Below are 27,849 nucleotides of genomic sequence, written 5' to 3'. Positions count from 1 at the left end.
ATGGGGCACAGGCAGGCATAGGAGGCTGCACAACTGGGCCAGCGCGCATTGGACAGTCTAATTGCCTCCAAGTGCATCGACTAGGGGGCCTGGTTGGCAGTGGTGGTGGGACATGCATTGGTTAGGCCCTACCACATGGAGTCCCAACATATAGAGCATAGAACATACAGTGCAGAAGGAGACATTCAGCCCAATGAGTCTGCACCGACCCACTTAAGCCCTCACTTCCACCCTATCCCCATAACCCAATAACTCCTCCTAAACTTTTTGTTCACTAAGGGCAATTTATCATGGCCAATCCACCTAACCTGCACATCTTTGAACTGTGGGAGGAAACCGGAGCACCCGGGGGAAACCCACGCAGACACGGGGAGAACGTGCAGACTCCACACAGACAGTGACCCAGCGGGGAATCGAACCTGAGATCCCAGCGCTGTGAAGCCACAGTGCTATCCACTTGTGCTGCCGTGCTGCCCTATCTAGACCCGTCCCCTGCCACCATTGGGGGAATCACTGAGGGTGCCCCTGACTGCCCTGAGGCCCTGGCCCATGCCCACCTCCAACGCCCGCGACCCACACCAACAGCCTCTCACCTCCTCTCGCACTCATTGCAGCCCGGTCCATCCCTTACACCCTTCAGACAGAGCATCGAGGCAAGTCACAGTATTGATGAACAGGTGTTTATTGTGATATACACAAGTATACACTAGCCCCTATCGCTAACCTCTGTGCTTCACCCATGCCAATCTAACTGGTGTCTAACTTTCTAGCCTTACGTGCCCTAATGCTCCGTCTATGTGGGACCCCAGGCGGTACATCAAAAGTGGAGACGGCCTGCTGAGATCCCCACCCTGTGACCTGGGTCCCCTCTGGCGGCCACCCTCTGGAGCGACCGGCCCCGGATGGGCCCGCCTGTCTACCTGGTGTCACAGGTGGCATAGTGTCATCCTGTTCTTCCTGCTGCCTATTGGATGTGCCAGGGACAGGTGGGGGGATTTAGAGGTGCTGCGGTGTTCCAGCACCTCCCTTGCGGGCGTTACCGGCATGGGCCCCATCACCTCCTCCTCCCTCTGGGTGCGCGATGGCCCTCGGGCTACTCCTTTGGACAGGGGTGCAGTCGGAGCAAGATCGGGGGCTCAGCCATCACCTGCTGCTGCAATTCCTGGAGGCCCGCTCTCATCTCGACCAGGGCCTCAATGCTGGCGGCTATGGAGCACAGGGACTGGGCCACATCACTCAGTGACTGTGCTAGATTCCTCGTGTCTGGTTCAGGTCAATGCTGGTGGCTATGGAGCACAGGGACTGGGCCACCTCACTCAGTGACTGTGCTAGATTCCTCTGTGTCTGGTTCAGGTCAATGCTGGTGGCTATGGAGCACAGGGACTGGGCCACATCACTCAGTGACTGTGCTAGATTCCTCTGTGTCTGGTTCAGGTCAGCCAACTCCAGGCCAATGCTTTTGACCCCCGCAGAAATGACCCGTTGTGACTGAGCCAAGCTGTTGAGCTTTGCTGCAATGTCCATTTTGTCCTGGTACATAGCTGCCTGTCACATGGCTGCCCTGTCCTGTGTTTAGCCACTGCCCATACACTGTGCCCCAGGCCTTGGAAATTCTGACATATGGCCGATACCGTTGCACCCAATGCCTCCACTACGGACGCCACCCGTGTGGTGTTGGCCTAGGTGGCATGCTTTTTCAGCACCGCCTCCTGCCCTTGCAGGTGGTTGGACTCCTCCAACTGCACCTTCAGGTGCTGGATGGTTGTAGCCCCCAGGTCTGTGTCTGCATCTACAGCATTTTTGGGACCACCCTTTCCAAAGGCCCAAGATCCGTCTGGACGGTAGCTAGTCCTGGGTTTGGCTGCCTTTCAACCATCTGCCCCCCCCGGGGGTTCCAACCTACACCTGATGTACCACAGCATGTGTGTGGTGCGCACCAGATCGTGCCCCAGGAGCCTCTTCTCCAATGTGCCTAACGGAGGTGAGTGTCTCTGGTATGTTGGAGGTTGTCAGTCACAGAAGTGCCGAGAAGTCAGTGTCGTGGGGTTGCGGCTGGGGGCGCGTGTCATCAGCAGGCCCTGCCTCAATCCTGGATGTTTCTCGGGGTTGTGGCGGGTGGCGAGGGACCCCGATGGATCCGCCTCATCACCAGGTGATCCTGCAAGACATAAGACAAGACGCATGGTTGGATTGCCGGTGGTGGGGGTGGGGGGGGGGGGGGGGGGGGGGGATGGGTGCCACACGTGCAAGAGGGTCATTGTTATTCATTGCGGGCTCACTTGGTTCCCCAAAGTCAACCTCCAGCGACTGCCTGTTCTCCGACCCCACTGATCAGGTCCAATCCCCTCTGCTCTGCGACAGTGGGGGCCTGCAGGTCAAGCGACCCCCTCTGGTCTTCTCCTGCTCCCGGCAGTGTTGGGCCATCCCCTCCTGGGGAGACAGATAATGCACAATCTGAGACACTCGGATGTGGGCCGCACAGAGGGTCCGCGGCTCGTGGCCTGTGTGTGTAGGGCACCCGGCCATGGCGGGTGGTATGGGTGTTGGCATGTGGTGCAGATTGGGGTCCATGCGGACTGCCAGCAGGTGGGGATCGATCGCTCTTGGGGTGGGGTGGCTATGGGTGTGTAGGACTGGAGGTTGCCAGGGGGGCGGTGGTGGTGTTGACTCACCATGGGGGGATTGCCCATCCTCACCCACTGCTGTCTACCGGTCCGCCTTGTGGGGGCCACGTGGAGGTGGGGGGTGGGGTGGGTGATGGGTTTGGGACGGGGATTGGTGCCAGGGGCATGGTGGTGGTGACTCACCTTGGCCGCCCTGAGGAGATTGTGCAGCTTCTTCCTACGCTGCTGGCCGGTCCTGGCGGTGGGGTCCACGGCACTCGGCCTCTGTCACCTGCGCCCAGGCCCGATTGACATCCGCAGGTGGCAGCCTCCTTCCCACCCTGAGGAACAGGGTGTTCCGCCTCCCCGCCACAGCATCCAACAGGGTCTCCAGCTCGGCATTAGTGAACTTTGTTGCCGCTCTTCGGGGTGGCACCTTCCTGGCTTTAATGTGAGTGTGTGGGGAGTGGAGGGCATACATACAGCTGCAGCGTGTCAGTGCCAATCCCTACCCCAATGAATCACACGCCAGTGTTCGTTGTAATTGCACTAGTTCCACGAGGTGCCGGTGCTAGCCCATTAGGATGTCCTGAATCGCTCTGGGACCGGCACCACTATCGGAATCATGGAATTCCACCAATTCAGTCCCGGCGTCAGCACTTACTCTCTGAAACGGAGAATCCATCCCTCTACGTTTATATCACACAATACCCAAAATATAAAGACAATGGGCGGGATTCTCCCCTACCCGGCGGGGCGGGGGGTCCCGGCGGGATGGAGTGGAGTGGCAACCCCACGACACTGACACTCACCTCCGTTGGGCACATAGGAGAAGAGGCTCCTGGGGCACGACCTTTAGGGGCCAAGCCCTCACCTTGAGGGGCTAGCCCCGCGCCGGAGTGGTTGGCACGCCGCTAGGTGGCGGGAAAGGCCTTTGGCACCACGCCAGCCGGGGCCGAAAGGGCCTCGCCGATCGGCGGAAGACCGCGCATGCGCGGGAGCATCAGCGGCTGCTGACGTCATCCCCGCGCATGCGCTGGGGGGGTCACTTCCGCATCAGCCATGGTGAAGAGTGTGGCCGAGGCGGAAGGAAAATAGTGCCCCCATGGCACAGGCCCGCCCGCAGATCGGTGGGCCCCGATCGCAGGCCAGGCCACCGTGGGAACACGCCCCGGGGCCAGATTGCCCCGTGCTCCCCCCAGGACCCCGTAGCCCGCCCGCGCCGCCAGTAAGGTAGGTGGTTTGATTCACGTTGGCGGGACTGGCATGATAGCAGCGGGACTTCGGCCCATCGCGGCCCGGAGAATCGCCGAGGGGGAGCCCGCCATGCGATGCGGCACGATTCCCACCCCCGCCGAATATCCGGTGCCGGAGAATTCGGCAACCGGCGGGGGCGGGATTCACGCCAGCCCCCGGCGATTCTCTGACCCAGCGGGGGGATCGGAGAATCCCGCCCAACAAAACCCACTCCTCATTTACATCACAGACACAAACAAGAAAAGATGATTTCTAAACATGAAGCGTGCACTTCATTATCTGAAAGAGTTTTTTAAAAAGTCACTTCTAATCAGGCCTGCAGATGGTAGTTGGAATGTTGCAGGTCTGAAGGATTCTCAGTGCACTAAAGAAAAATTAAGGTCAGAAGTTTCTGGTGATAAATTCACACTGGTCCACCCCAAACAACAGAATGCTTCTCCTTTTCCAGTCAAAGTCGATTGAGCTGATGTAATGAAGAACGCTCATCTTGCAGGTGAAACAAATAAGCCCCAATTCTCTCCCTAAGGTGCCTTTTGAGGCAGTGTTCTCGCTTGTGATGGGCGGGAGATGATTTCCCCCTACTCTTCAATTCCGAGAATTAGCTCACTGGGCTGCCCTTGTGGATTAATAAGATATTGGCTATCTCCTCCTGTTTCAGTCATGTGACAATGTTATAAGCCATTGTCACACAATGGGAGAATGAATGAATCACCTGCTTGCGACAAAGTGGTTCCTTCACACCCCACTTTTTTAGATGTCAAGTTTGTAAACTTTGAGTCTTGGCTGAACATTAGATTTAAGCTTTTGTAAATAAGCAGGCAATAGTACCCGTAAATTCCCTGAGTCATCCTGTTGCATCCTGGTTCCCTTCAATGGAAGTTCCTCCACAAGAATATTTACATTTTAATGACTTTACAGCGACATGTCCAAACATCTACATGTCGATTGGTTTAACCAGGTCGGCCAAGGCAGCCTTGAGGAGGAGTTTATAGAATGTATCCGCGATAGTTTCCGAGAACAGTATGTAATGGAACCTACGAGGGAACAAGCGGTCCTAGATCTGGTCCTGTGTAATGAGACAGGATTGATTCAGGATCTCATAGTTAGGGATTCTCTCGGAAGGAGCGATCACAATATGGTGGAATTTTAAATACAGATGGAGGGTGAGAAGGTAAAATCAAACACTAGTGTTTAGTGCTTAAACAAAGGAGATTACAATGGGATGAGAGAAGAACTAGCTAAGGTAGACTGGGAGCAAAGACTTCATGGTGAAACAGTTGAGGAACAGTGGAGAACCTTCCAAGCGATTTTTCACAGTGCTCAGCAAAGGTTTATACCAACAAAAAGGAAGGACGGTAGAAAGAGGGAATATTGACCGTGGATATCTAAGGAAATAAGGGAGAGTATCAAATTGAAGAAAAAAGCATACAAAGTGGCAAAGATTAGTGGGAGATTAGAGGACTTGGAAATCTTCAGGGGGCAACAGAAAGCTACTAAAAAAGCTATAAAGAAGACTAAGATAGATTATGAGAATAAACTTGCTCAGAATATAAAAGCAGATAGTAAAAGTTTCTACAAATATATAAAACAAAAAAGAGTGGCTAAGGTAAATATTGGTCCTTTAGAGGATGAGAAAGGAGATTTAATAATGGGAGATGAGGAAATGGCTAAGTACTGAACAGGTTTTTTGGGTCGGTCTTCACAGTGGAAGACACAAATAACATGCCAGTGACTGATAGAAATGAGGCTATGACAGGTGAGGACCTTGAGATGATTGTTATCACTAAGGAGGTAGTGATGGGCAAGCTAATGGGGCTAAAGGTAGACAAGTCTCCTGGCCCTGATGGAATGCATCCCAGAGTACTAAAAGAGATGGCTAGGGAAATTGCAAATGCACTAGTGATAATTTACTAAAATTCACTAGACTCTGGGGTGGGCCCGGTGGATTGGAAATTAGCAAACGTGACACCACTGTTTAAAAAAGGAGGTAGGCAGAAAGCGGGTAATTATAGGCCAGTGAGCTTAACTTCGGTAGTAGGGAAGATGCTGGAATCTATCATCAAGGAAGAAATAGCGAGGCATCTGAATGGAAATTGTCCCATTGGGCAGACGCAGCATGGGTTCATAAAGGGCAGGTCATGCCGAACTAATTAAGTGGAATTTTTTGAGGACATTACCAGTGCGATAGATAACGGGGAGCCAATGGATGTGGTATATCTGGATTTCCAGAAAGCCTTTGACAAGGTGCCACACAAAAGGTTGCTGCATAAGATAAAGACGCATGGCATTAAGGGGAAAGTAGTAGCATGGATAGAGGATTGGTTAATTAATAGAAAGCAAAGAGTGGGGATTAATGGGTGTTTCTCTGGTTGGCAATCAGTAGCTAGTGATGTCCCTCAGGGATCAGTGTTGGGCCCACATTTGTTCACAATTTACATAGATGATTTGGAGTTGGGGACCAAGGGCAAAGTGTCCAAGTTTGCAGACGACACTCAGATGAGTGGTAAAGCAAAAAGTGCAGAGGATACCGGAAGTCTGCAGAGGGATTTGGATAGGTTAAGTGACTGGGCTAGGGTCTGGCAGATGGAATACAATGTTGACAAATGTGAGGTTATCCATTTTGGTAGGAATAACAGCAAAAGGGATTATTATTTAAATGATAAAATATTAAAACATGCTGCTGTGCAGAGAAACCTGGGTGTGCTAGTGCATGAGTCGCAAAAAGTTGGTTTACAGGTGCAACAGGTGATTAAGAAGGCAAATTGAATTTTGTCCTTCATTGCTAGAGGGATGGAGTTTAAGACTAGGGAGGTTATGCTGCAATTGTATAAGGTGTTAGTGAGGCCACACCTGGAGTATTGTGTTCAGTTTTGGTCTCCTTTCCTGAGAAAGGACGTACTGGCACTGGAGGGTGTGCAGAGGAGATTCACTAGATTAATCCCAGAGCTGAAGGGGTTGGATTACGAGGGGAGGTTGAGTAGACTGGGACTGTACTCATTGGAATTTAGAAGGATGAGGGGGGATCTTATGGAAACATTTAAAATTATGAAGGGACTAGATAGGATAGATGCGGGCAGGTTGTTTCCACTGGCGGGTGAAAGCAGAACTAGGGGGCATAGCCTCAAAATAAGGGGAAGTAGATTTAGGACTGAGTTTAAGAAGAACTTCTTCACCCAAAGGATTGTGTATCTATGGAATTCCTTGCCCAGTGAAGCAGTTGAGGCTCCTTCATTAAATGTTTTTAAGATTAAGATAGATAGTTTTTTGAAAAATAAAGTGATTAAGGGTTATGGTGTTCAGGCCGGAAAGTGGAGCTGAGTCCTCAAAAGATCAGCCATGATCTCATTGAATTGCGGAGCAGGTTCGAGGGGCCAGATGGCCTGCTCCTGCTCCTAGTTCTTATGTTCTTATGATCCTTGTCTGTACAGTTCAGCTGCAGAACCTTGAAATGAACTGCTAGCAAAAGGATTTAGGGTCACGAGTACCTGGCACCATGCACTCTCAAGGGGTGGAAAAGGGGTGAGTACCCTCCCTATGCTGTCTCTTTACAAAGCTTTCAAAGAGAAAGCCTCTTTTAAAAAACACCGTCACAAAAACAGCTGCTCCTCAGAGTTAATGGACCCCTGTAGAGCTATATAAATAATCAACGGTAATTCTTTCTTTGATACTGCCTAGCCCTGTCAATCAAACAGCTTTTAAAAGGCAATGGTCCATGAAATTGACTGTGAACAATGCAGTTCAAAACTTTTAGGCTCTTCGGCATGCAAACAGACTTGAAAAAGACAAATGGCAATGAAATTGACAGTGAAAAAAACACTTCAAAGGTTTTCACCACATTAAAGGGAATACTTTTACCTTCATCTCACATATCTTTGAACTTGGCATGCTGACAGATAGCTTAAAGGGTTTAAGACTGCAGGTGGGAAGATTTTTACTCTATTCTCATAGATCTTTAATTTTGAATGTTGACAGACAGTTTAAAGGCTGCAGGTGGGAAGACGACCCCCATCCCAGTCAAACAACCCCTATCCCAGGAAACATCCCCCCGACCTGAGCACCTCCAGCCAAGCACAAGGCCCCCAGACCCTCAATTTCCATGAAGGACCCCCCTCCCCCCAGCACCCTGGAGGCAAGTGTAGGAAGTGTACTCACCCCCTTGTCACCCCTCGGAGCGCAAGTCACCAGGTCCTCAGAACGTGCACCAATTCATGCCAGCAGGACTCCTGGCTGGGGGGGGGAGGGTACTGGAGCATCCTAGGATGGAGATGAATCGGACGTTCCGACCGATAATTACATCGAAAAGAGGTCTAATGATCTATTTGCGTGTTCCCGCCAGGTCTGGGTGGGAACCTCATTGCGGCCAGCGGGCTGGGCTGGGAGACCTGCAACTGATTTGACACCCAATGTGAAACTCATTTTTTGCCTGATGCCTGATTCCATGGGCCATCAGGAAACCTGCTCGCTAACAGGCCTGGAGAATCCTCCCTTAAAAGCTTCCCAATACACTTCCAGCCTCTATCAGGAGATGACAATCCGGTCCCAGAAGTATGCCTAGTACTCTACGTATGGCACAGCCACATTTATAAGTTCATTAACATAACCTCTCTGCTTTTGAATTTGATTTCTCTCAAAATGAGCCTTACTTTTAGTGATAGTCTCACCTGCATTGTCTTCAGTCCGTCCACGATTCCCTTGAATACTCTCTATCTCTTAATACATTTATGAAATCTTTTACTGTTAGCTTCGCTATCTCGCTTGAAAATGTAATCTTTCAATTGAGCATTTTATTTGTATTCCTTTGTTACTATATCTTAGTGCTCCTCCTGTTTCATCTTTGATTTGATTTGATTTGATTAATTGTCACATGTACCAAAGTACAGTGAAAAGTATTATTCTGCGGCCAAGGGAACGTACACAGTACGTACAGAGTAGACAAAAAAAGAATAATTGACAGAGTACATTGACAATTGGTACATCGACAAACAGTGATTAGTTACAGTGCGGATCAAGGAGCCAAACAAAGCAAATACATGAGCAAGAGCAGCATAGGGCATTGTGAATAGGGTTCTTACAGGGAACAGATCAGTCCGAGGGAGAGTCGTTGAGGAGTCTAGTAGCTGTGGGGAAGAAGCTGTTTCTATTTCTGGATATGCGGGTCTTCAGACTTCTGTATCTTCTGCCTGATGGAAGGTTCTGGAAGAAGGCAAAGCCTGGGTGGGAGGGGTCTCTAATCATGCTGTCTGTCTTCCTGAGGCAGCGGGAGGTGTAGACAGAATCAATGTGAGGGTGGCAAGCTTGTGTGATGCCTTGGCTGAGTTCACCACACTCTGCAGTTTCTTGCGATCTTGGGCCGAGCAGTTGCCATACCAGGCTGTGATGCTGCCGGATAGTATGCTCTCAATGGCACATCTGTAGAAGTTTGTGAGAGTCGGTGCAGACATGATGAATTTTCTTTAGCATCCATAGGAAGTAGAGACGTTGTTGGGATTTCTTGACTGTTGCATCAACGTGAATGGACCAGGACAAACTGTTGGTGATAGTGACCCCCAGGAACTTAATGCTATCAACCATCTCCACTTCAGAGCCATTGATGCAGATGGGGGGTGTTGTGCTTCGCTTCCTGAAGTCGATGATCAGTTCCTTGGTCTTTCTGACATTTAGAGAGAGGTTGTTTTCAGTACCCATGCAACCAAGTTATCTATCTCGCTTCTGTAGTTTGATTCGTCGTTGTTTGAGATACGATCCACCACAGTCGTATCATCCACAAACTTGTAGATTGAGTTGGGTTTGGGGTCCAGGTGGTGTTTCATTCGGGTTTGCCTGTTACATTAAGAATACAACCATCGAGGCTTGTCTTCTTCACTTACAGGTCCATGTACATCTCAGTGCTATACACGTGGTTGCACTTCTGCTTCCCACCAGATCTCAGTCTCTTAGTCATGTGACATTGGATCATAGTTACATCCCGTAACAGCCTCCCTGAACTGGCGCCGGAATGTGGCGACTAGGGGCTTTTCACAGTAACTTCATTTGAAGCCTACTTGTGACAATAAGCGATTTTCATTTTTTCAGTATCAGGTGCTCCTGATACTAACCAAGCCCACAAAATTTCTTTCTTTCCTTGCATTTTTGCAAGCCTTTTCTTTTCGTTCGTCTCATTTGTTGACCATAATTTCTGAAATGCACAAATGGAAACATTGTCTTTCAGGGACGTGAACTTGTTTTGTGAGAGGTCTTATGGTGCAGTCAGTAGTGTCCCTGCCCCTGAGCCAGCAGTTCTTGTTTTGATTTCCCCCACGGATTTGGTGGCCAAGGAATAAGTGCTCATAATGTGGCCAACCAGGTTGATTATCAACCTGCAAGTCTGTCCAACACATGCCAGTGGCAGGAAGTAAGAGCAGGAGAGATTCCTGCTCTGTCTTGTAACAGAAAGAAAATTGGAGCCTCCATCATCATTATCCATAGATCCAGACTACAACGTGTCTGTAGATGAAAATGAAATGAAAATCGCTTATTGTCAAAAGTAGGCTTCAATGAAGTTACTGTGAAAAGCCCCTAGTCGCCACATACCGGCGGCTGTTCGGGGAGGCTGGTACGGGAATTGAACCGTGCTGCTGGCCTGCTTGGTCTGCTTTAAAAGCCAGCAATTTAGCCCAGTGTGCTAAACCAGCCCTGTTGGCACAGCAACTTGGGTTCCCTGAGTGATGTGTTTAATATTGTACCAAATTAATATTGAATAGTTGCCTAACTCAACTCATTTTACTGTGGTCAATTTATTTCTTCTGCCTTTGTCGTTCACCTTACATTAATTTAAAATCTTCATTTAAGACTCTTCATCTCACACATAGGCCCAGGTTTTGATGAGGTCATAGAGACTCTGCAGACCTTTAAAAATTATGGACAGGCCCTGGATCTGATAGGAGATGGGGAGAAGCTGTGACTCCTACAAAAGGGAAACCCAAATTCAGCAAGGATATTTGAACTAAGTGCCCAGTTCATACAGACCCCATTTTCACTGTAGCAAGGACCTTGACCCACAGTCTTGGAGTCATTAACATATTTTAGAGTAGACATAAATGCTCCAGAAGGGGAAATAATGTCTATTGAACTGTAATGGTGTGAAGTTACTTAAATTTCCAGATCTTTAAAATCAAAAATAAACAGCCTGCCTGTGTCAGTAAGAGTTGAAAAACATTGTTCAAGCAGTTACGGTAGTGGATCGCTGGCATATCCCAAGTACTGCCAGTGTGTCATTCTGAATACATGGCTGCTTTCCAGATGCTAAACTTATCTCAGCAGGAGTTTATTAAGTCTACTGTATGATTGACAGCTCAAAGAGGTTCTTGAAAGATTAGCTGTCTTTGACCTGAGGATATGAATAGAAGTGTTTTTGTTTTTTACAGAAATTAGGGGCGGGATTCTCCGATACTCCATGCCGGAATCGCACCCGGTGCAGGGGTGGAGAATAGCCAGTCACGCCGGAAATACGGCGCGACAGCGCTTCTGCGATTTTCCGTGGACCGGCCAGACACACACGCGCGCGGGCGACGTGGCGCCGGTCAGGGGCCGTTGAAAGCACCTCCTGCAGCGATTCTCCGCGCTTGAGGGCTGAATGTGGCCGAGTTCCGCTGAGTCCCGCCGGTGTGGTTCTCATGTGGTCCCACCCGGCGGGACCTCGGCATTCTGGCTGCGGGGCCGTGTTGGTGAGGGGGGCGGGGTGGATCCGACTCCGGGGGGGCCTCCACAGTGGCCAGGCCCGCGATCGGGGGCTACTGATTGGCGGGCACGCTCATTCCGAGGAGGGGCCTATGTTCCTCCATGCCCCTATACGGCTCTGCCATGTTGCACGGGGGCCGGTGAAAAGATGGCCGCCACGCGCATGTGTAGACCCGCGGCCGCCCGCCGTCCATTTGCGCGGCCGTGCGGGCGTAACTGCAGGGCCTTGCCAGCAGCCAGAGCTGCGGGACGCATGCCGCGGCTCTGCTAGCCCCCTTGAAGATGGAGAATCACCCCGGACTTTCGAGGAAAAAGTCCGGAGTAATTCTCGCACTTTTTCCGGTGGGCATGGGGACTTAGTCCCCAGAAGGGAGAATCCTGCCCTAAGTACTTGAGGAAATATAAAAGTTTTCAATTGTCCTTAAATAGGAATATTTTTCAATACAGCAAAGGCTGTAGTAGAAATTTACACCATTATTTTATTCCATCTCAGCATGGCTCCTGATGACTTCCCATGGTGGTACTAGGGTGGTACCATGGTGGTGAGTGCATGGTGGGTGAAGGGCCAAGGGTAGTGGGTGGTGTGACATTAAATTGGTGTGGGGGCATAAGGGCCTTGGGTGCGGGGTAGGTGGCATTGGTTGACTTAAGTAGTATTAAGTTGACATGGGGTATAAAGGGCCATGGGATAAGGCATGGCATGGTTTTTGCGAAGTTAGCATTAAGTTGGCATGGGAGTATCAGCAGCCATGGGAATGGGTGGGTGCATATTTCGGCATGCGTTTGCATTAATTTGACATTGAGGCATGAAGGTGGTATGGAGAGTAGGTTGGGTGGGGGGGGGGCCTAAAAATGTTTAAAAACTGGAGAAAAGTCCCAAGAAGTCCAGGGGCAGTGACCCTGACTCTATCCCGTACCTGTCCATCCCAGAGGGAAGGACAGACTGTGGGGAGAGTTTCTCCCGAGGCGTGGCTAGTATTCAAGATGGGAATTTCCTGACTCATGCTACCTGCCCCGGGAGCAAATACACAGGACCTAATATCAAATTCAATTAAATTATGGTCACTAATGCCAAGATGCTTACTGTTCATTGTTAATTCATTCCAATTCATTACTCATAACTTAATCTTCCTCTGGATATCCATCAGCTTTTCTCTCCTTTGTCAATTTTCATCCAGGAATTTCTAAAGACCAATAGCATTGAAATTGTGGATTTTTCTTTTCTGTACTGTTTAATATCTTTTACCCTTCATTGTGTGACTCTGCACACTCCTTGATTTGAAGACAACATGCTTTAAAATTGACACAAAATTGTATATGAGCCATCCATTATAGCTACCTGACAGTCAACAAACTGAGCCAAGCACTTTGCAGTGGACCTGCTGCTCCCCCAGTCTGTCACTGCAATCTTAAATCATTTTTTGGCTTTTTAAAAGCTGCATCCCAAATTTACAAGCTTCCCTAATGCACTAATTACATGCTATGTGGGAGTTTCAATCCTGATCAACCAATGAATGCTTGAATAAACTGAACCTTCCATTTATAGCAGAATCAATGCTGGAGAGGATCAAAGAGTGGAACCGTAACTTCCGAAGCACTATAGCTACGCAAGGCCAGATGGATTTTGAAGGCTAGGGTGTGCAGTGTTTGATCATTGTTTCACTTGTCCACAGACTTGTCCACAGAGTTGTCCAAAGTTGCCCTTTATGCACCATGCATCTTTGTTCTGCCATTCACACATTTTAATCTCTTTCCCCTTCTTAGCCTTAATCACCACCATTTTCATTCCTTTTATCTTCTGTCCTCAACATATTTGTCTATCTCCATCAATCGCTGGCCCTCTATCCAGCTCCACCACTCCACCCTCCCCCCACCCAAGCAGTATAAATCTGATCCCATTTCCAGTTCTCTCTAGCTTTGACAAAGAGTCACCCAGACTCAAAACATTAGCTCCCTTTTCTCTCCACAGATGCTGCCAGACCTGCTGAGATTGTCCAGTATTTTCTGTTAAACAAAGGTGCCGACATGTCGTGGGCTTTGGATTATTTTTAAACTGTGCCTGTATTGTAATTAACATGTTTACAGTGTGAAAACAGAGTTTAATGAAAGACTTGGCTGTTGCTTAGCAACCAGGGGCCACTCTAGGTTAGAAAGAACATTCGAGTTTAGTTTTAAGCTGTCCCCAGAACAAGCTGGACAGGACCAGGGAACTGCAAAAAACAGACTTCCCAAAGGAACATAAGAAAGTTCAGAAACCAGGGAGTGTCTCAGAAAGACAGTTAAATTCAAGAAACAAAGAACAAGGTTTCATTGGGTTAAGTTGAAGTAAAAATTGCCTTGGCGCCGAGTAAAGCCAGCGCTGCATACATGATGCATAAAAGAAAGTGCTCTGAGTCAAAAATGCAACTGAAAAATTGAGATTTTTAAAAAATATATATTTTTATTAAAGCTTTTCCATTTTTGCAATAAATTTTGCAACAGCTGCTGATACCCAACACCAACATAACAAAAATCACAACTAACCATACTCACCACTTTCACCATGATAAAATGGAAAACTGCAGAAAACAAACCAAACAACCCGAGAGCAACCCCCCCCCCCCCCGCCCCCCCGCCCGCCCCCACCCCCAACCACCACCACTTCGTCCACCAGTAGCTGTTGATGGTGATTAATCCCTTACATAAGTAATGAATGGCTGCCACCTCTGGTAGAATCCTTCAACCAACCCCATGACTGAGTCCTTGACTTTCTCCAGGTACAAGAATTCAATTAGGTCACTCAACCAAACCAAGGCACTGTTTGAAGACAAAGATCTCCACCCCAGCAGAACTTGCCTCCAGGCAATCAGCAAGTCGATGGCAAGGACATCTTCCTTCACTTCTGTCTGCCGCTCAGGTGAGTCCAACATCCCAAAAATGGCCTCCAGAGAACATGACTCCAGCTCAATATTCAAAATCGTTGATACAGTGTTGAAGAAGGAGACCCAAAAGCTTACCAGTTTGGACAAGACCAGAACACTTGTGTGTGATTGACCAGCCTCCCAAAATACTGCTCACAGCTGTCTCCTGAAAAAAAACACATCCTAATTTTGGTCAGGTGCACCGTCTTAAGATGGATAAGACCAAGTCACGCATATGAAGACGTGGGCCGGGATTCTCCGACCCCCCGCAGGGTCAGAGAATCCCCGGGGGGAGGCGCGAATCCCGCCCCAACGCTGGCTTCCCTATTCTCCAGCGCCGTTTTTCGGGGGCTGGCGGGATTCACGTCACACCGGTCATGGGCCATTGACAACGGCCCACCCCGGCGATTTTCCAGGCCCCGATGGGCCGAGTGGCTATCCAGTTTTGGCCCAGTCCCACCGGCGTGAATTACTCACCTCACGCACGGCGGGACCTGGCAGGTAAGTGTGCGGGGGCAGTCCTGGGAGGAGCGCAGGGGGATCCGACCCCAGGGAGGGGGGAGACCCCACGGTGGCCTGGCCCACGATCGGGCCTACCGATCCTGCGGGCGGGCTGTTTCCGTGGGGGCCTTCTTTCCTCCGTGGCGGGCCCCTGTAGGGATCCGCCAGGGGCCGGCGCGGAAAAGAGAACCCCGCGCATGCGCGGAAATATGCCGGCCGTTCCGCGCATTCGTGAGATCATGCCGGGTGTTCCGCGAATGCTGTTGATGTCGGGGGCTGTTGATGTCGGAGTGGTTGCCGCCGGTTTTCCCGCCAGTATGGGGACTTAGTCCCCAGAAGAGAGAATCCTGCCCGTAGAGTTCATCCTATGACAGGCCTCACTCCACACCTCATCATCCACTATAGAGCCCAGCTCCCTCACCCATTTTGTCTTCACTCAATCCGCCAAGTCCGAGTCCTCAGACGTAATTCACCCATAAATACCAGACATGTTACCCTCTTCCGACCGCACCAGCAAAAGTATCCTTTCCAACAGAGATGTCCACGCTGCCATGGAAAATGTTGGGTAGGCCACCTGCACAAAATTCGTTATCTGGAGGTACCTGAACGAATTTGTTCCCCCAAGCTCAAAAGTCACCGACAATTCCCCCAAGCTGACTACTGTCCCTCTACAAGCAAATCCCCGAATCTCTCCAGTCTCTTGCCTTCCCACACGCTGAACATGGCGTCCAATCTCAACGGCTCAAGTAAATGATTGGCACAGATAGGGGCCAGCCTCAACACAGCTCCAAGCTTAAAATGCTGCTTGAATTGTTTCCAATATCCTTAGATGAGTAGAAACGACCACCGGGTTCGAGGAGTACCTAGCCGGAGAAAACGGAAGCAAGGCCGTTACCAGTGCACCCAGACTAGACCCCCGACACAACCTTGCCTCTATCTGCTCCCACATAGAACTTGGGTCACGGCACCACCCCAGCAGCTTCTCAGCATTGGCCGCTCAATAACAATAAAATAAATTTGGCAAAGCTAGGCTCCCGACTGCCTATCACTCTGAAGAACTACTCTACGGATCCTCAGAGTTTTGCCTGCCCATGTAAAAAATTAGATTGGCTTATTAACCCTCCCAAAAAAGCTTTAGGGAGGAAGATAGGAAGACATTGAAACAAAAACAAAAACTTTGGAAGAGTATCATTTTGATAGACTGGACTCTACCTGCCAGGGACAGAGGAAGGTTGTCCCACTTTTGTAGATCGGACTTAACCTTGTTCACCAGACTTGCGAAGTTCAATTTATGCAGCCAGGCCCAGTCATGGGCCGCTCAGACTCCCAGATACCTGAAGCTAGAGCTGGCCAAGCAAAAAAGCAACACTCCCAAGTTGGCTAGAAAACAAGGAAACATTCACTCTTTTCTAGATTCAACTTGTAATCCGAAAATGAACCAAAGCTCCTCAGTAGCTCAATTACATCACCCATAGTGGGGACCCGGTCCATGACATAAAGCAACAGATCATCAGCATATGGGAACACCCTGTGCTCCACCCCTCCCCTCTTTATCCCATTCCACTTCCCCAAAGCCCTCAACGCTGTGGCTAAGGGCTCGATCACTAATGCAAATAGGAGGGGAGACATCAGACACACCTGTCTTGTCTCCCTATTCAAATGAAAGCACCCCAAACTTGAGGTATTGGTACGAACACTAGCCAAGGGCTATCCATGAAATCAAATTTGGCCCAAGACCGAACCTCTCCAGATCTTCGAACAGGTACCTCCACTCCGCCCTGTCAAATGCTTTCTCGGCATCTAAAGACACTATCACCTCTGGCGTGGGCTCCTTGGATGGGGAGAGAACCACATTCAACAGCCTCCGGATATTGGCTGGCAATTGCCGGCCCTTGACAAAGCCTGTCTGATCCTGAATGATCCTTAATTACTCAATGATCTGTTGAGCTGCTCGCAGAAAAATACTTTTCACTGTACCTTGGTACACGTGACAATAAACAAAATCCAATCCAATCCAATCCTCCATAATTACCTCGTGGAGACAGTGCTTCAGCCTTTCTGCTGAAAGAATTGAATTTAAAATAAGAAGCCAGACATTTGAGTTAAATCAAATGTTTGGTGACATCTTAATACAGCCTTTGAAGCAATAGTGTTTTGTTGGTATGGCTGGGTACCTATGTAGAAGCTTGAATACAAGTGACAATACAAGGTAGAGGAATACTAAAGTGAAAGATCCTGAAAGTGGCTCCTTGGTGAAGGAATCCATTGTTTGGAAGAAGATTCTAAGGCGTGTATTTGAGATTGGTATTTGGAAATCAGAGTTCCAGTGAGACCAGTTGACTCACAGTGTGACAACCATCTGGGGTGATTTGATGAGATGGCATTTGATATTTGGTTTCAGAGTATGATGGGCGCGATTCTCTGCTCCCGCGCCGTTTCAGAGAATCGCCTGGGTCGCCAAATTTTCCCACGACGCCGGCCCTCCCGCGATTCTCGGAAGCGGCCAGATTAGCACAATCGCGTTTTGCGCGGCGCGGTCCAGTGAATCGCCCGAGACAGCCAAAATGGCGATTCACCGGTACCCCCGCGATTCTCAGTGCCAGATGGGCCGAGCGGCCTGCCCAAAACGGCGGGTTCCCCCTGGCGCCGTCCATACCTGGTCACTGCCAGCGGGAACAGCGCGGGAACGCTGGGGGGGGCGGCCTGCGGGGGGGGGGAGGAGGGGGGATCCTGCACCGAGGGGACCTCAAATGGGGTCGGGCCAGCCTCTCTGAAGGAGGACCTCCTTTCTTCCACAGTCCCGCAAGATCTGTCGGACATCTTCTTGCGGGGCGGACTCGGGGAGGACGGCAACCCGCGCATGCGCGGGTGATGCCAGTTATGCGGCGCTGGCCGCGTCATGTATGCAGCGCTGGCTTTACGCGGCGCCAAGGCCTGGCACGCGTAAATGACGCGGTGCCACTCCTAGCCCATTTTCGGGCCCTGAATCGGTCGGGATAGGGGCCGTTTCGCGCCGTCGTGAACCTCAACGCCGTTCACGACGGCGCGAACACTCTGTCTCCATTTCAGAGAATCGCGCCTGATGTGTCTGACCACAGTTGGACTGTTGGTTTGCATGGACTGTGTATTTCCCAAGAACATTATAAACAATATATATTTTGTAACTTGTGGTATCCTTAAAAATCTGCATACATCTTTGAAGATATAGGTGGGGTGAAGGAGTATTTTATTAAAGTCAATCTTTTCATGTTTACTAAGTGTTTTATTCTCTTGTTTAAAGTTAATTGGAAGTCCTGAAACTGTTCATCCACATCTCTAATAAAAATAAAATAAAATTGTGATCTCTTGAGCCAGGGTTCCATTCTGGGACCTGACTGTCCATTGCTAACATCAGCTGGGATCATAACAACAGCCCATTGACATTTAAAGATGAGTTGGTAGCAGGGTGAAAATTGATCCTATATTTTGCTAAAATATTCAATAATTAAATATAAATAGATTAACTAAATTCTAGAATTCTACATGTAAGCTCATGAACAAAGGCATCATACAAATCATAAATTAATTGTTTACACATCTATTCTGAGACCTAGTAAATTATATTTTTCTGGCAAATTTAGATGGAGAGAACCTCCAAAGATTAATGGGTGCCTCGAGCGTTACCTGCTCCATGTCTTGATCAGCAACTTGAGCAACAGTGGTGTGATGTACAATAGTTCCGGCCTGTCTGTGGATTGCACTCTGACACAACTTGAACCTGGGACGAGATACTTCATAAAGCTTTCTGTGAGTATCCATGTTCTATTAAAATTAAAAATGTTTATAAATATGGTTAGGGATTTGTAACAGTCTTGTGAGGTTTTGCATAAACATGAGAATCTATTGTGTGAGCTTTTCCTGTGAAATAGTCATTTATGGTCAGAATTGTTTGAAATGCAGTTGCATAATTCCTTGTGATTCAGACTCAGTGGACAGCATGCTAGCACAGTGGTTAGCACAGTAACTTCACAGCTCCAGGGTCCCAGGTTCGATTCCTGGCTTGGGTCACTGTCTGCAGAGTCTGCACGTTCATCCCGTGTCTGCGTGGATTTCCTCCGGGTGCTCTGTAGTGCCCAAAAAGGTTGGGTGGAGTTACTGGGTAATGGAGATAGGTTGGACGTGTGGGCTTAAATGGGATGTTCTTTCAATGGGCCGATGCATACTCGATGGGCCGAATGGCCTCCTTCTGCATTGTAAATTCTATGATTTTATGATTCTAAGAGACTCGAGCGTGTTGTCCAAATGCAAGTTAATTAATCAGACACCAATAGTATATAAATTATTGTGGTTATTTAATAGAGTCATACAAGCTGATTTCTTGCAGACCTGTGGAATCAAATTTGGCTGTGTGGATGTTGTCCCTCTGGCTGTCCTGAAACCTTTGACCCTCGAGGGGCGGTTCCTTGATATTTTGTGTCCCCCTTTTCTGTGACTTATATCACCTGATACCCAGAATATGCATTGAAGTGAGTTTCTTCTCGCTCAACCTCAAGACTTGGCATCATGGCCGCCTTGATGACACTGTGAAGCAGTTAGTTTTTCAGAAAGAACAGGATGACCTAGACAATTTCAAGTGATTAAGTGAATACTGCTTCAATTGTTCCATTGTTCTGGCCAATGTCTGATACTCGGACCTGATGCTACTTCCATTGTTCTGACCAGTAACTGATGCTAACATAAATTCATATTGTCACAATGACGTTGAGGTGCGATTAACAATAGGACCCATGCAAATTCTAACAGGAGCCCTTAATGACATACTAAGTTCGTAGTTGATAAAAGGGTCCTATTTTGCATGTTTTGTGTTCATTTGCAAATTTCTGCCTAATCAAGCCACAGAATTTTGGATTTCTCTCTAATTAAATAAGAGTTGTGTGACAAAACAAACTGCCAAGGGGATGCAGGTTCAGACGTGTACAGGAAGTTAAACTCCCTCGAAGTGTAGTTGGGTTGGGATCCTAACATCATCTGCCCACTTCTAGAAGTGCAGCTTTGCAGACGAGCGGTGCTGTCAGATAAGTAATTGTGATATGTAAAAAATTAATTAACTGCTGTTTTATCTAAGCATTCTATCTTTAACAGTCAGTGCATATATTTCCCCAGCTGTCTGCAACTCGCCGGGATCAACTAGGTGAGAGCACGGTGACAAGTGTTTCTCAGGCGGGGAAGCCTTTCAACAGTGAAACTAAAGAGCTCCAGGCATGCTGAGGTGGGAGGCTGATGTTCCCAGCTCTTCCTCTGAAAAGGTGCTCTCGCTGCTGACAGATGCTTCTCCATTTCTTGGAAGTCAGTTCATCTGTCTTGAACTTCAGCACTTCCCTGTTGTCAGCCTTCACTGCAGCATGAGTGTAGCACTTACGCAGTTCTACCTTGGAACTCTGATGAGAAACAAAATGAGCAACAAGATCAATACGAAGGAGCAACACCGGCAGCAGCACCAGCTGCCTTCCCCTCAGCCATATGTCACACCACATTGCGGAGGGGATGGGCACATGGACCCAGTTCAAAGGAGGTGAGAGTCCCAATGGAAGGTCTACAGACAGACCATCCACTATCGCGTCATTTGTGAACACCAGTGTCTTGTGAAGCTCAGGCTTTCACATAAATCCCTGCTGACATCTTCAGTCCCATTGTGAAAAACCTCCTTCCTATTGGATGAGATGGGCAGGCACTGCCAGTGGCTGTCAAGGTGGCTATCGTGGGAAGGCCACTTCCCAACTCTGTCCTGATAGTCTGCCTCTCCTCAAAATTCAGTCCAATCTTCTCCAGCAAGGAGAGAAAGCAGAGTTATGAGTGTGAGAAATGGATTATGTGGGGAGGAGGGAAGGAGGCAGGAAAACATTTACGGAGGCATGGGTGTGAGATGGCAAGAAGAGTAAGTATAGGCTGTCCAAATGGTGATGAGAGGAGATGCCTGGAGAGGGAGGAATTAGTGGGGCTGGAAGGTGTGTAGGTCTGAGGAGAGCTGTGCCAAAGAACACTGGGGCAGTCAAAGTGTGTGGCTTTGTACCTGAAAGTATTATGCCAACATTTCATTCCCACCCTCTGAGGTCTTTGGTCCTCTAGGTGTACTGTCTCCAGTTTGGGGTAAACCACAATGCTGCTCACGTCCTTAGCTTCTTCCATACATGCCTTGGTTTTAAAGACTGGCCTCGTTCTCCCTTCTTTGGCAAATATCAGCTTTTTACAGCCCCTCAGATGCTGCACCATCCCACCTGACCTCTCTGAATTTTCAGGACAGGATGCAAATGCTATGGCTCCGTTAAAGAGCCTCGCAATGATCGCTTTGTTGACAGGAAGGTTCTCAATCTGCTACAAGCCTCCCCACTGCATGCAGGTCAGCTACATTGAAATTCCCACCAGATATATCCAGTTCTCCCATGGTTCTGTGACTGAATTACTGTATCCTAAACTCCTAAAATGTTAGACATTGTTAGATTTTGGGAAAGCTAGCTTTTAAAAGGATGAGACAGACGATTCAAACTGTTATTGGGTGACACTATAGGTGAACAATGGGATGTAATTAAAATTAAGCTCTATCCCTAAGGAGAAAGAACTGTACAAAGAACAAAGAACAAAGAAATGTACAGCACAGGAACAGGCCCTTCGGCCCTCCAAGCCCGTGCCGACCATGCTGCCCGACTAAACTACAATCTTCTACACTTCCTGGGTCCGTATCCCTCTATTCCCATCCTATTCATGTATTTGTCAAGATGCCCCTTAAATGTCACTATCGTCCCTGCTTCCACCACCTCCTCCGATAGCGAGTTCCAGGCACCCACTACCCTCTGTGTAAAAAACTTGCCTCGTACATCTACTCTAAACCTTGCCCCTCTCACCTTAAACCTATGCCCCCTAGTAATTGACCCCTCTACCCTGGGGAAAAGCCTCTGACTATCCACTCTGTCTAAGCCCCTCATAATTTTGAAGACCTCTATCAGGTCGCCCCTCAACCTCCGTCGTTCCAGTGAGAACAAACCGAGTTTATTCAACCTCTCCTCATAGCTAATGCCCTCCATACCAGGCAACATTCTGGTAAATCTCATCTGCACCCTCTCTAAAGCCTCCACATCCTTCTGGTAGTGTGGCGACCAGAATTTACCACTATACTCCAAGTGTGGCCTAACTAAGGTTCTATACAGCTGCAACATGACTTGCCAATTCTTGTACTCAATGCCCCGGCCAATGAAGGCAAGCATGCCGTATGCCTTCTTGACTACCTTCTCCACCTGTGTTGCCCCTTTCAGTGACCTGTGGACCTGTACACCTAGATCTCTCTGACTTTCAATATTCTTGAAGGTTCTACCATTCACTGTCTATTCCCTACGTGCATTAGACCTTCCAAAATGCATTACCTCACATTTCTCCGGATTAAACTCCATCTGCCATCTCTCCGCCCAAGTCTCCAAACAATCTAAATCCTGCTGTATCCTCTGACAGTCCTTATCGCTATCCGCAATCCCACTAATCTTTGTGTCGTCTGAAAACTTACTAATCAGACCAGTTACATTTTCCTCCAAATCATTTATATATACTGCAAACAGCAAAGGTCCCAGCACTGATCCCTGCAGAACACCACTGGTCACAGCCCTCCAATTAGAAAAGCATCCTTCCATTGCTACTCTCTGCCTTCTATGACCTAGCCAGTTCTGTATCCACCTTGCCAGCTCAACCCAGATCCCGTGTGACTTCACCTTTTGTACTAGTCTACCATGAGGGACCTTGTCAAAGGCCTTACTGAAGTCCATATAGACAACATCCACTGCCCTACCTGCATCAATCATCTTTGTGACCTCCTCGAAAATCTCTATCAAGTTAGTGAGACACGACCTCCCCTTCACAAAACCATGCTGCCTCTCACTAATACGTCTATTTGCTTCCAAATGGGAGTAGATCCTGTCTCGAAGAATTCTCTCCAGTAATTTCCCTACCACTGAAGTAAGGCTCACCGGCCTGTAGTTCCCTGGATTATCCTTGCTACCCTTCTTAAACAGAAGAACAACATTGGCTATTCTCCAGTCCTCCGGGACATCACCTGAAGACAGTGAGGATCCAAAGATTTCTGTCAAGGCCTCAGCAATTTCCTCTCCAGCCTCCTTCAGTCTTCTGGGGTAGATCCCATCAGGCCCTGGGGACTTATCTACCTTAATATTTTTTAAGACGCCCAACACCTCGTCTTTTTGGATCTCAATGTGACCCAGGCTATCTACACACCCTTCTCCAGACTCAACATCTACCAATTCCTTCTCTGTGGTGAATACTGATGCAAAGTATTCATTTAGTACCTCGCCCATTTCCTCTGGCTCCACACATAGATTCCCTTGCCTATCCTTCAGTGGGCCAACCCTTTCCCTGGCTACCCTCTTGCTTTTTATGTACGTGTAAAAAGCCTTGGGATTTTCCTTAACCCTATTTGCCAATGACTTTTCGTGACCCCTTCTAGCCCTCTTGGCTCCTTGCTTAAGTTCCTTCCTACTTTCCTTATATTCCACACAGGCCTCGTCTGTTCCCAGCCTTTTAGCCCTGACAAATGCCTCCTTTTTCTTTTTGACGAGGCCTACAATATCTCTTGTCATCCAAGGTTCCCGAAAATTGCCGTATTTATCCTTCTTCCTCACAGGAACATGCCGGTCCTGAATTCCTTTCAACTGGCACTTGAAAGCCTCCCACATGTCAGATGTTGATTTGCCCTCAAACATCCGCCCCCAATCTAGGTTCTTCAGTTCCCGCCTAATATTGTTATAATTAGCCTTCCCCCAATTTAGCACATTCACCCTAGGACCACTCTTATCCTTGTTCACCAGCACTTTAAAACTTACTGAATTGTGGTTGCTGTTCCCAAAATTCTCCCCTATTGAAACTTCTACCACCTGGCCGGGCTCATTCCCCAATACCAGGTCCAGTACCGCCCCTTCCCTAGTTGGACTATCTACATATTGTTTTAAGAAGCCCTCCTGGATGCTCCTTACAAACTCTGCCCCGTCTAAGCCCCTGGCACGAAGTGAGTCCCAGTCAATATTGGGGAAGTTGAAGTCTCTCATCACCACACTTACTTATTACATAAAATAGCCATGGTCAACAAAGGAGGAGAGAGTCACCAAAATTAAAGAAAATAACATAGAAAAGTGAAAAGAATAATGTAGCTATATGGAACTGGGAGAGATATAAAGACCAGCAAAGGAAGACAAATAGAGAGAATAAGAGCTCAAAGCAGAAATATGAAAAGCAACTGCAAGGAATATCAAGATTAACACAAAAGATTTTATGATTCTATTAGAAGAAAGGGGATAAAGCGGGTTGTTTGGAAACAGTTCAGTTAATATTGCAGACATGTTGAATAATTACTTTGTGTCAGTCTTCACAGTGGAGGCAGGGGATAATATAACGGACATTCCAAGAAAACTAATAATGAATCTAGGATTGGAGATCACTCAAATTAACATAAACAGGAGAATAGAATGAAAAGAAAAATTGCACCAAAGACTGATAAATCCCCGGGACCTGTTAGTTTCTACCCCAGGATTTTAAAGAAAGTAGGTGAGGATGTTGCAATTTTTTTGCCATAATTTTCCAAAACTGTCTTGAATCAAGAATTGTCTCTCTATATTAGAAAACTACAAATGTCTAAGAATATTTATATTATCATTCATGGAATGTCATTGGCTAGACCAGCACTTATTGCCGTTCTCTAAGTACCCTTGAGAAGGTGCTGAGCCACCATCATAAACTGCAGCAATCTGTGTGTTGAAGCTACTGACAGTACTATTAGTTGTGGAAGAATGTTCGCTCGAAGCTGAGTGGCTGCGCTTTGGTGTACCAAAAAAAGTAAGTTCCTAGTTCAGCTGCTTTAAGTCACCAAGCATATGCAGCATGCAACAATTTTTAAAGGGGATAAGAACTTAAGTGAATCACCCACATACTCACCCCCCAAAAGAAATTTGAGAATACATTGGTGGGGAATTCAGGCCATTGATCAAACAATAATGAAAGAATGTAATATACTGCCAGATCAGGATGGTGCGTGACTCAGAGGAAAGCTAGGAGCTGGTGGTGCTCACATGCACTTGCCTCCTTTATTCCTCTATGTGGTAAAAGTCACCACCTGTTGAAGAAGTCTTGGAACGTTGCTGTAGTGCATTTAAAGCCATGATGCACTGGTGGTGGAGGGAGTGAATGTTTAAGGTGGTGAATTGAGTGCCAATAGACTGTTTGTCCCGAATGGCATTCAGCTTCTTGAATGGTGTTGGATCTGCATTTATTCAGGCAATTGGAGAGTGTTCCTCACATTCCTGACTAGTGCTTCGTAGATGGTGGAAAAGCTTTCGCAAGCTAGGAAGTAAGTCACTTGCCAAGGTTACCCAGCATTTGACCTGCCGTTTGAAAAAGGCTTGAGATACTCAATGGATCTGGCAGCATCTGCAGTGAGAGAAATAGAGTTATTTCATGTCTGTGAACTTTGTGACTGCCCCTCCCCCGCCCCTACTGATGGGGGAATTTAACAATGGTTGTACTTTGAATATCAAAGAGAGATAATTGAAAGATGGTGACTACCTAACACTTCTGTGGTATGAATGTGACTTGAGCTGGGTCATGCCCTTATTAAATTTTACAGAAAAAGCACATTTTTGTAATATCTATTCTTTCTCAAAAATCAGATGAGTGGTTTTTTTCCTGAACCCCATGAATTTTTAGTTTTTCCTTAGAAAGAACTTATGTACCAGTTAGTGTTATATCTAGTCAGGGGAAGATAATGGAATCTAGTTAATAGAATCTATAATTAAGGACAGAGTGACTGAGCACTTAGAGAAATTTGATTGATTAGAGAGAGTCAGTATGAATTTCTGAAGTGGAGATCATGTCGAATGGATTTAATTGAATAGTTTTGAGGGAATAACTAAAGTTGTCAGTGGCATGTCTATGGATGGAGCTTATATGGACTTCCAGAAGGCACTCAATGATGTTCCACATAAGAAACTATCATTAAAATTAATACTCATGAATTAAAATTGATTATTGGCCTTATGTGGAGTTTGGTTAGATGTTGTAAAAACAGAAGAATTTTATACTGACTGCTTGGATGACTGTTCCTCCGCTACAGCATAAAATCAGGTGTTATGACGTCGGTTGTGGTTCCCGATATCATTGCATTCAACTGGAATAATATACAGGGAAGCAGGACAGAAAGGCAGAAGCCAAACAACCTTGCAATCACGCCAATGTATGATTATTCAAGTCAATTGGCCATGATTTGTCACTGCCCAACCTCCGTGCAATTTTATGTTGGTCATTCAATCTGCACAGGGAAGAGACAATCACAGCAGGGTTGACCTAGCAGTACAAAGCTATGACATTAGGGCTCAAATGAAGAAGATGGTGTAGATTTGGAGGTTGCAGTTGAAACAATATGAGAGATGAGGGAATTGGCCCGAGTCCACTTATTAAGGTTCATCTTGAGCAGAGTGGTCATCGGGATAGTTCACTCAGGTGGAGCCCCTTAAGCAAGGATGGTAGAGGGAGAGGAAGGAAGATACTGAGGGGTGACAGCAACATGTTGGCCAACCAGTTGCAAGTCCGAGCGATGCTGAAAGGCTAGAAGGATGCAGAGAGATCTGTAGGTAGCGCTGCCCAAGGAGTAGCGCTTATGCTGAAGGAAGGGTGTACAGACAGCATTCAAATTATCTCCACCTGTATGAGCACCAGCATCTAGGTGGCTGTGGCTCTCCAGGGAGCAGGTCATATCTATTTGGACATGCTTGCAAGGGAAATGAGCTCCAATTGTATGGGTGGTCATCCAATTTTTGTGGGACTGAAAGTGACGGTTCATTTAATTTCTATCCCTCAGGATCCTTTCAAGGACCAGCTTTAAATCTCTGCAGCATGTCACAATCAGCATTCTGACAATGCATCCAGCTTCTTACTGATGCACAGGCCCTCTCAGAGATCCAAAGAGGCCTGGGCCACTTCCAGTTTTTGAGGCCCCCGAGCAATAATAAAAATATTAAGATGCATGAAAACAAAATTGGGCACCAAAAAAAGTGAGGCATAATTTGAATATCTAAAAAAAATATTCAGCGGGATTCTCCCCTACCCGGTGGGGCGGGGGTTCCCGGCGGGACGGAGTGGCGTGAACCACTCCGGCGTCGGGCCACCCCCTGAAGGTGCGGAATCCTCCGCACCTTCAGGGGCTAGGCCCGCCCCGGAGTGGTTGGCGCTCCGCTGGCCGGCGGGAAAGGGGCTTGGCGCCACACCAACTAGTGCCGAAGGGCCTCCGCTGGCCAGCGAGAGTGCGCGCATGCGCGGGAGCGCCAGTGCATGCTGGCATCATGCCCGCGCATGCGCAGAGGGTTTTGCTTCCGTACCGGGAATGGCGGAAGACCACAGCCTCCAGTGCGCAACAATAGAGTGCCCCCATGGCACAGGCCCGCCCACGGATCGGTGGGCCCCGACCGCGGGCCAGGGCACCGTGGGGGAACCTCCCGGGGCCAGATCCCCCTGCGACCCCCCGGAGCCCGCCCCCGCCACCAGGTCCCACCGGTAAGGGTCTTACTCTAATTTACGCCGGTGGGACTGGCAAAGAACGGGCGGACTTCGGCCCATCGCGGGCCGGAGAATTCGGGCGGCCCCGGGGCCCATTGAGTCGCGCTGGACCCCGCCATTCTCCGAGGCGGGTGGCGCGACTCACGCCGGGGCAATTTTTGGGGGACGGGAAAATTAGGAGGATGGCGGGGGCGGGATTCACGCCGACCCCCGGCGATTCTCCCACCCCGCGGGGGGTCGGAGAATCCCGCCTAGCCTTTTTCTGTGCAAATAAGTTAATTATTGAGGAAAAATCC

General features: G+C 48.2%; 1 protein-coding gene across 1 annotated transcript in view; it reads left to right on the top strand.

Annotated features, from left to right (window-relative positions):
* Positions 1-27,849, top strand: part of ush2a (Usher syndrome 2A (autosomal recessive, mild)) — a 1,730,413-nt gene that overhangs the window by 849,254 nt on the left and 853,310 nt on the right. The window contains exon 34 of the mRNA XM_072506478.1: positions 18,598-18,763. Within this exon, the coding sequence (XP_072362579.1) occupies positions 18,598-18,763 (166 nt within the window). The remainder of the gene's footprint in view (positions 1-18,597; positions 18,764-27,849) is intronic.

The sequence above is a fragment of the Scyliorhinus torazame genome, chromosome 1 (assembly GCF_047496885.1).
Source record: "Scyliorhinus torazame isolate Kashiwa2021f chromosome 1, sScyTor2.1, whole genome shotgun sequence".
In the NCBI taxonomy this organism is placed as follows: Eukaryota; Metazoa; Chordata; class Chondrichthyes; order Carcharhiniformes; family Scyliorhinidae; genus Scyliorhinus; species Scyliorhinus torazame.
The sequence above is the reverse complement of the archived record's forward strand: the minus strand, read 5'-3'. Positions and strand labels throughout refer to the sequence as shown.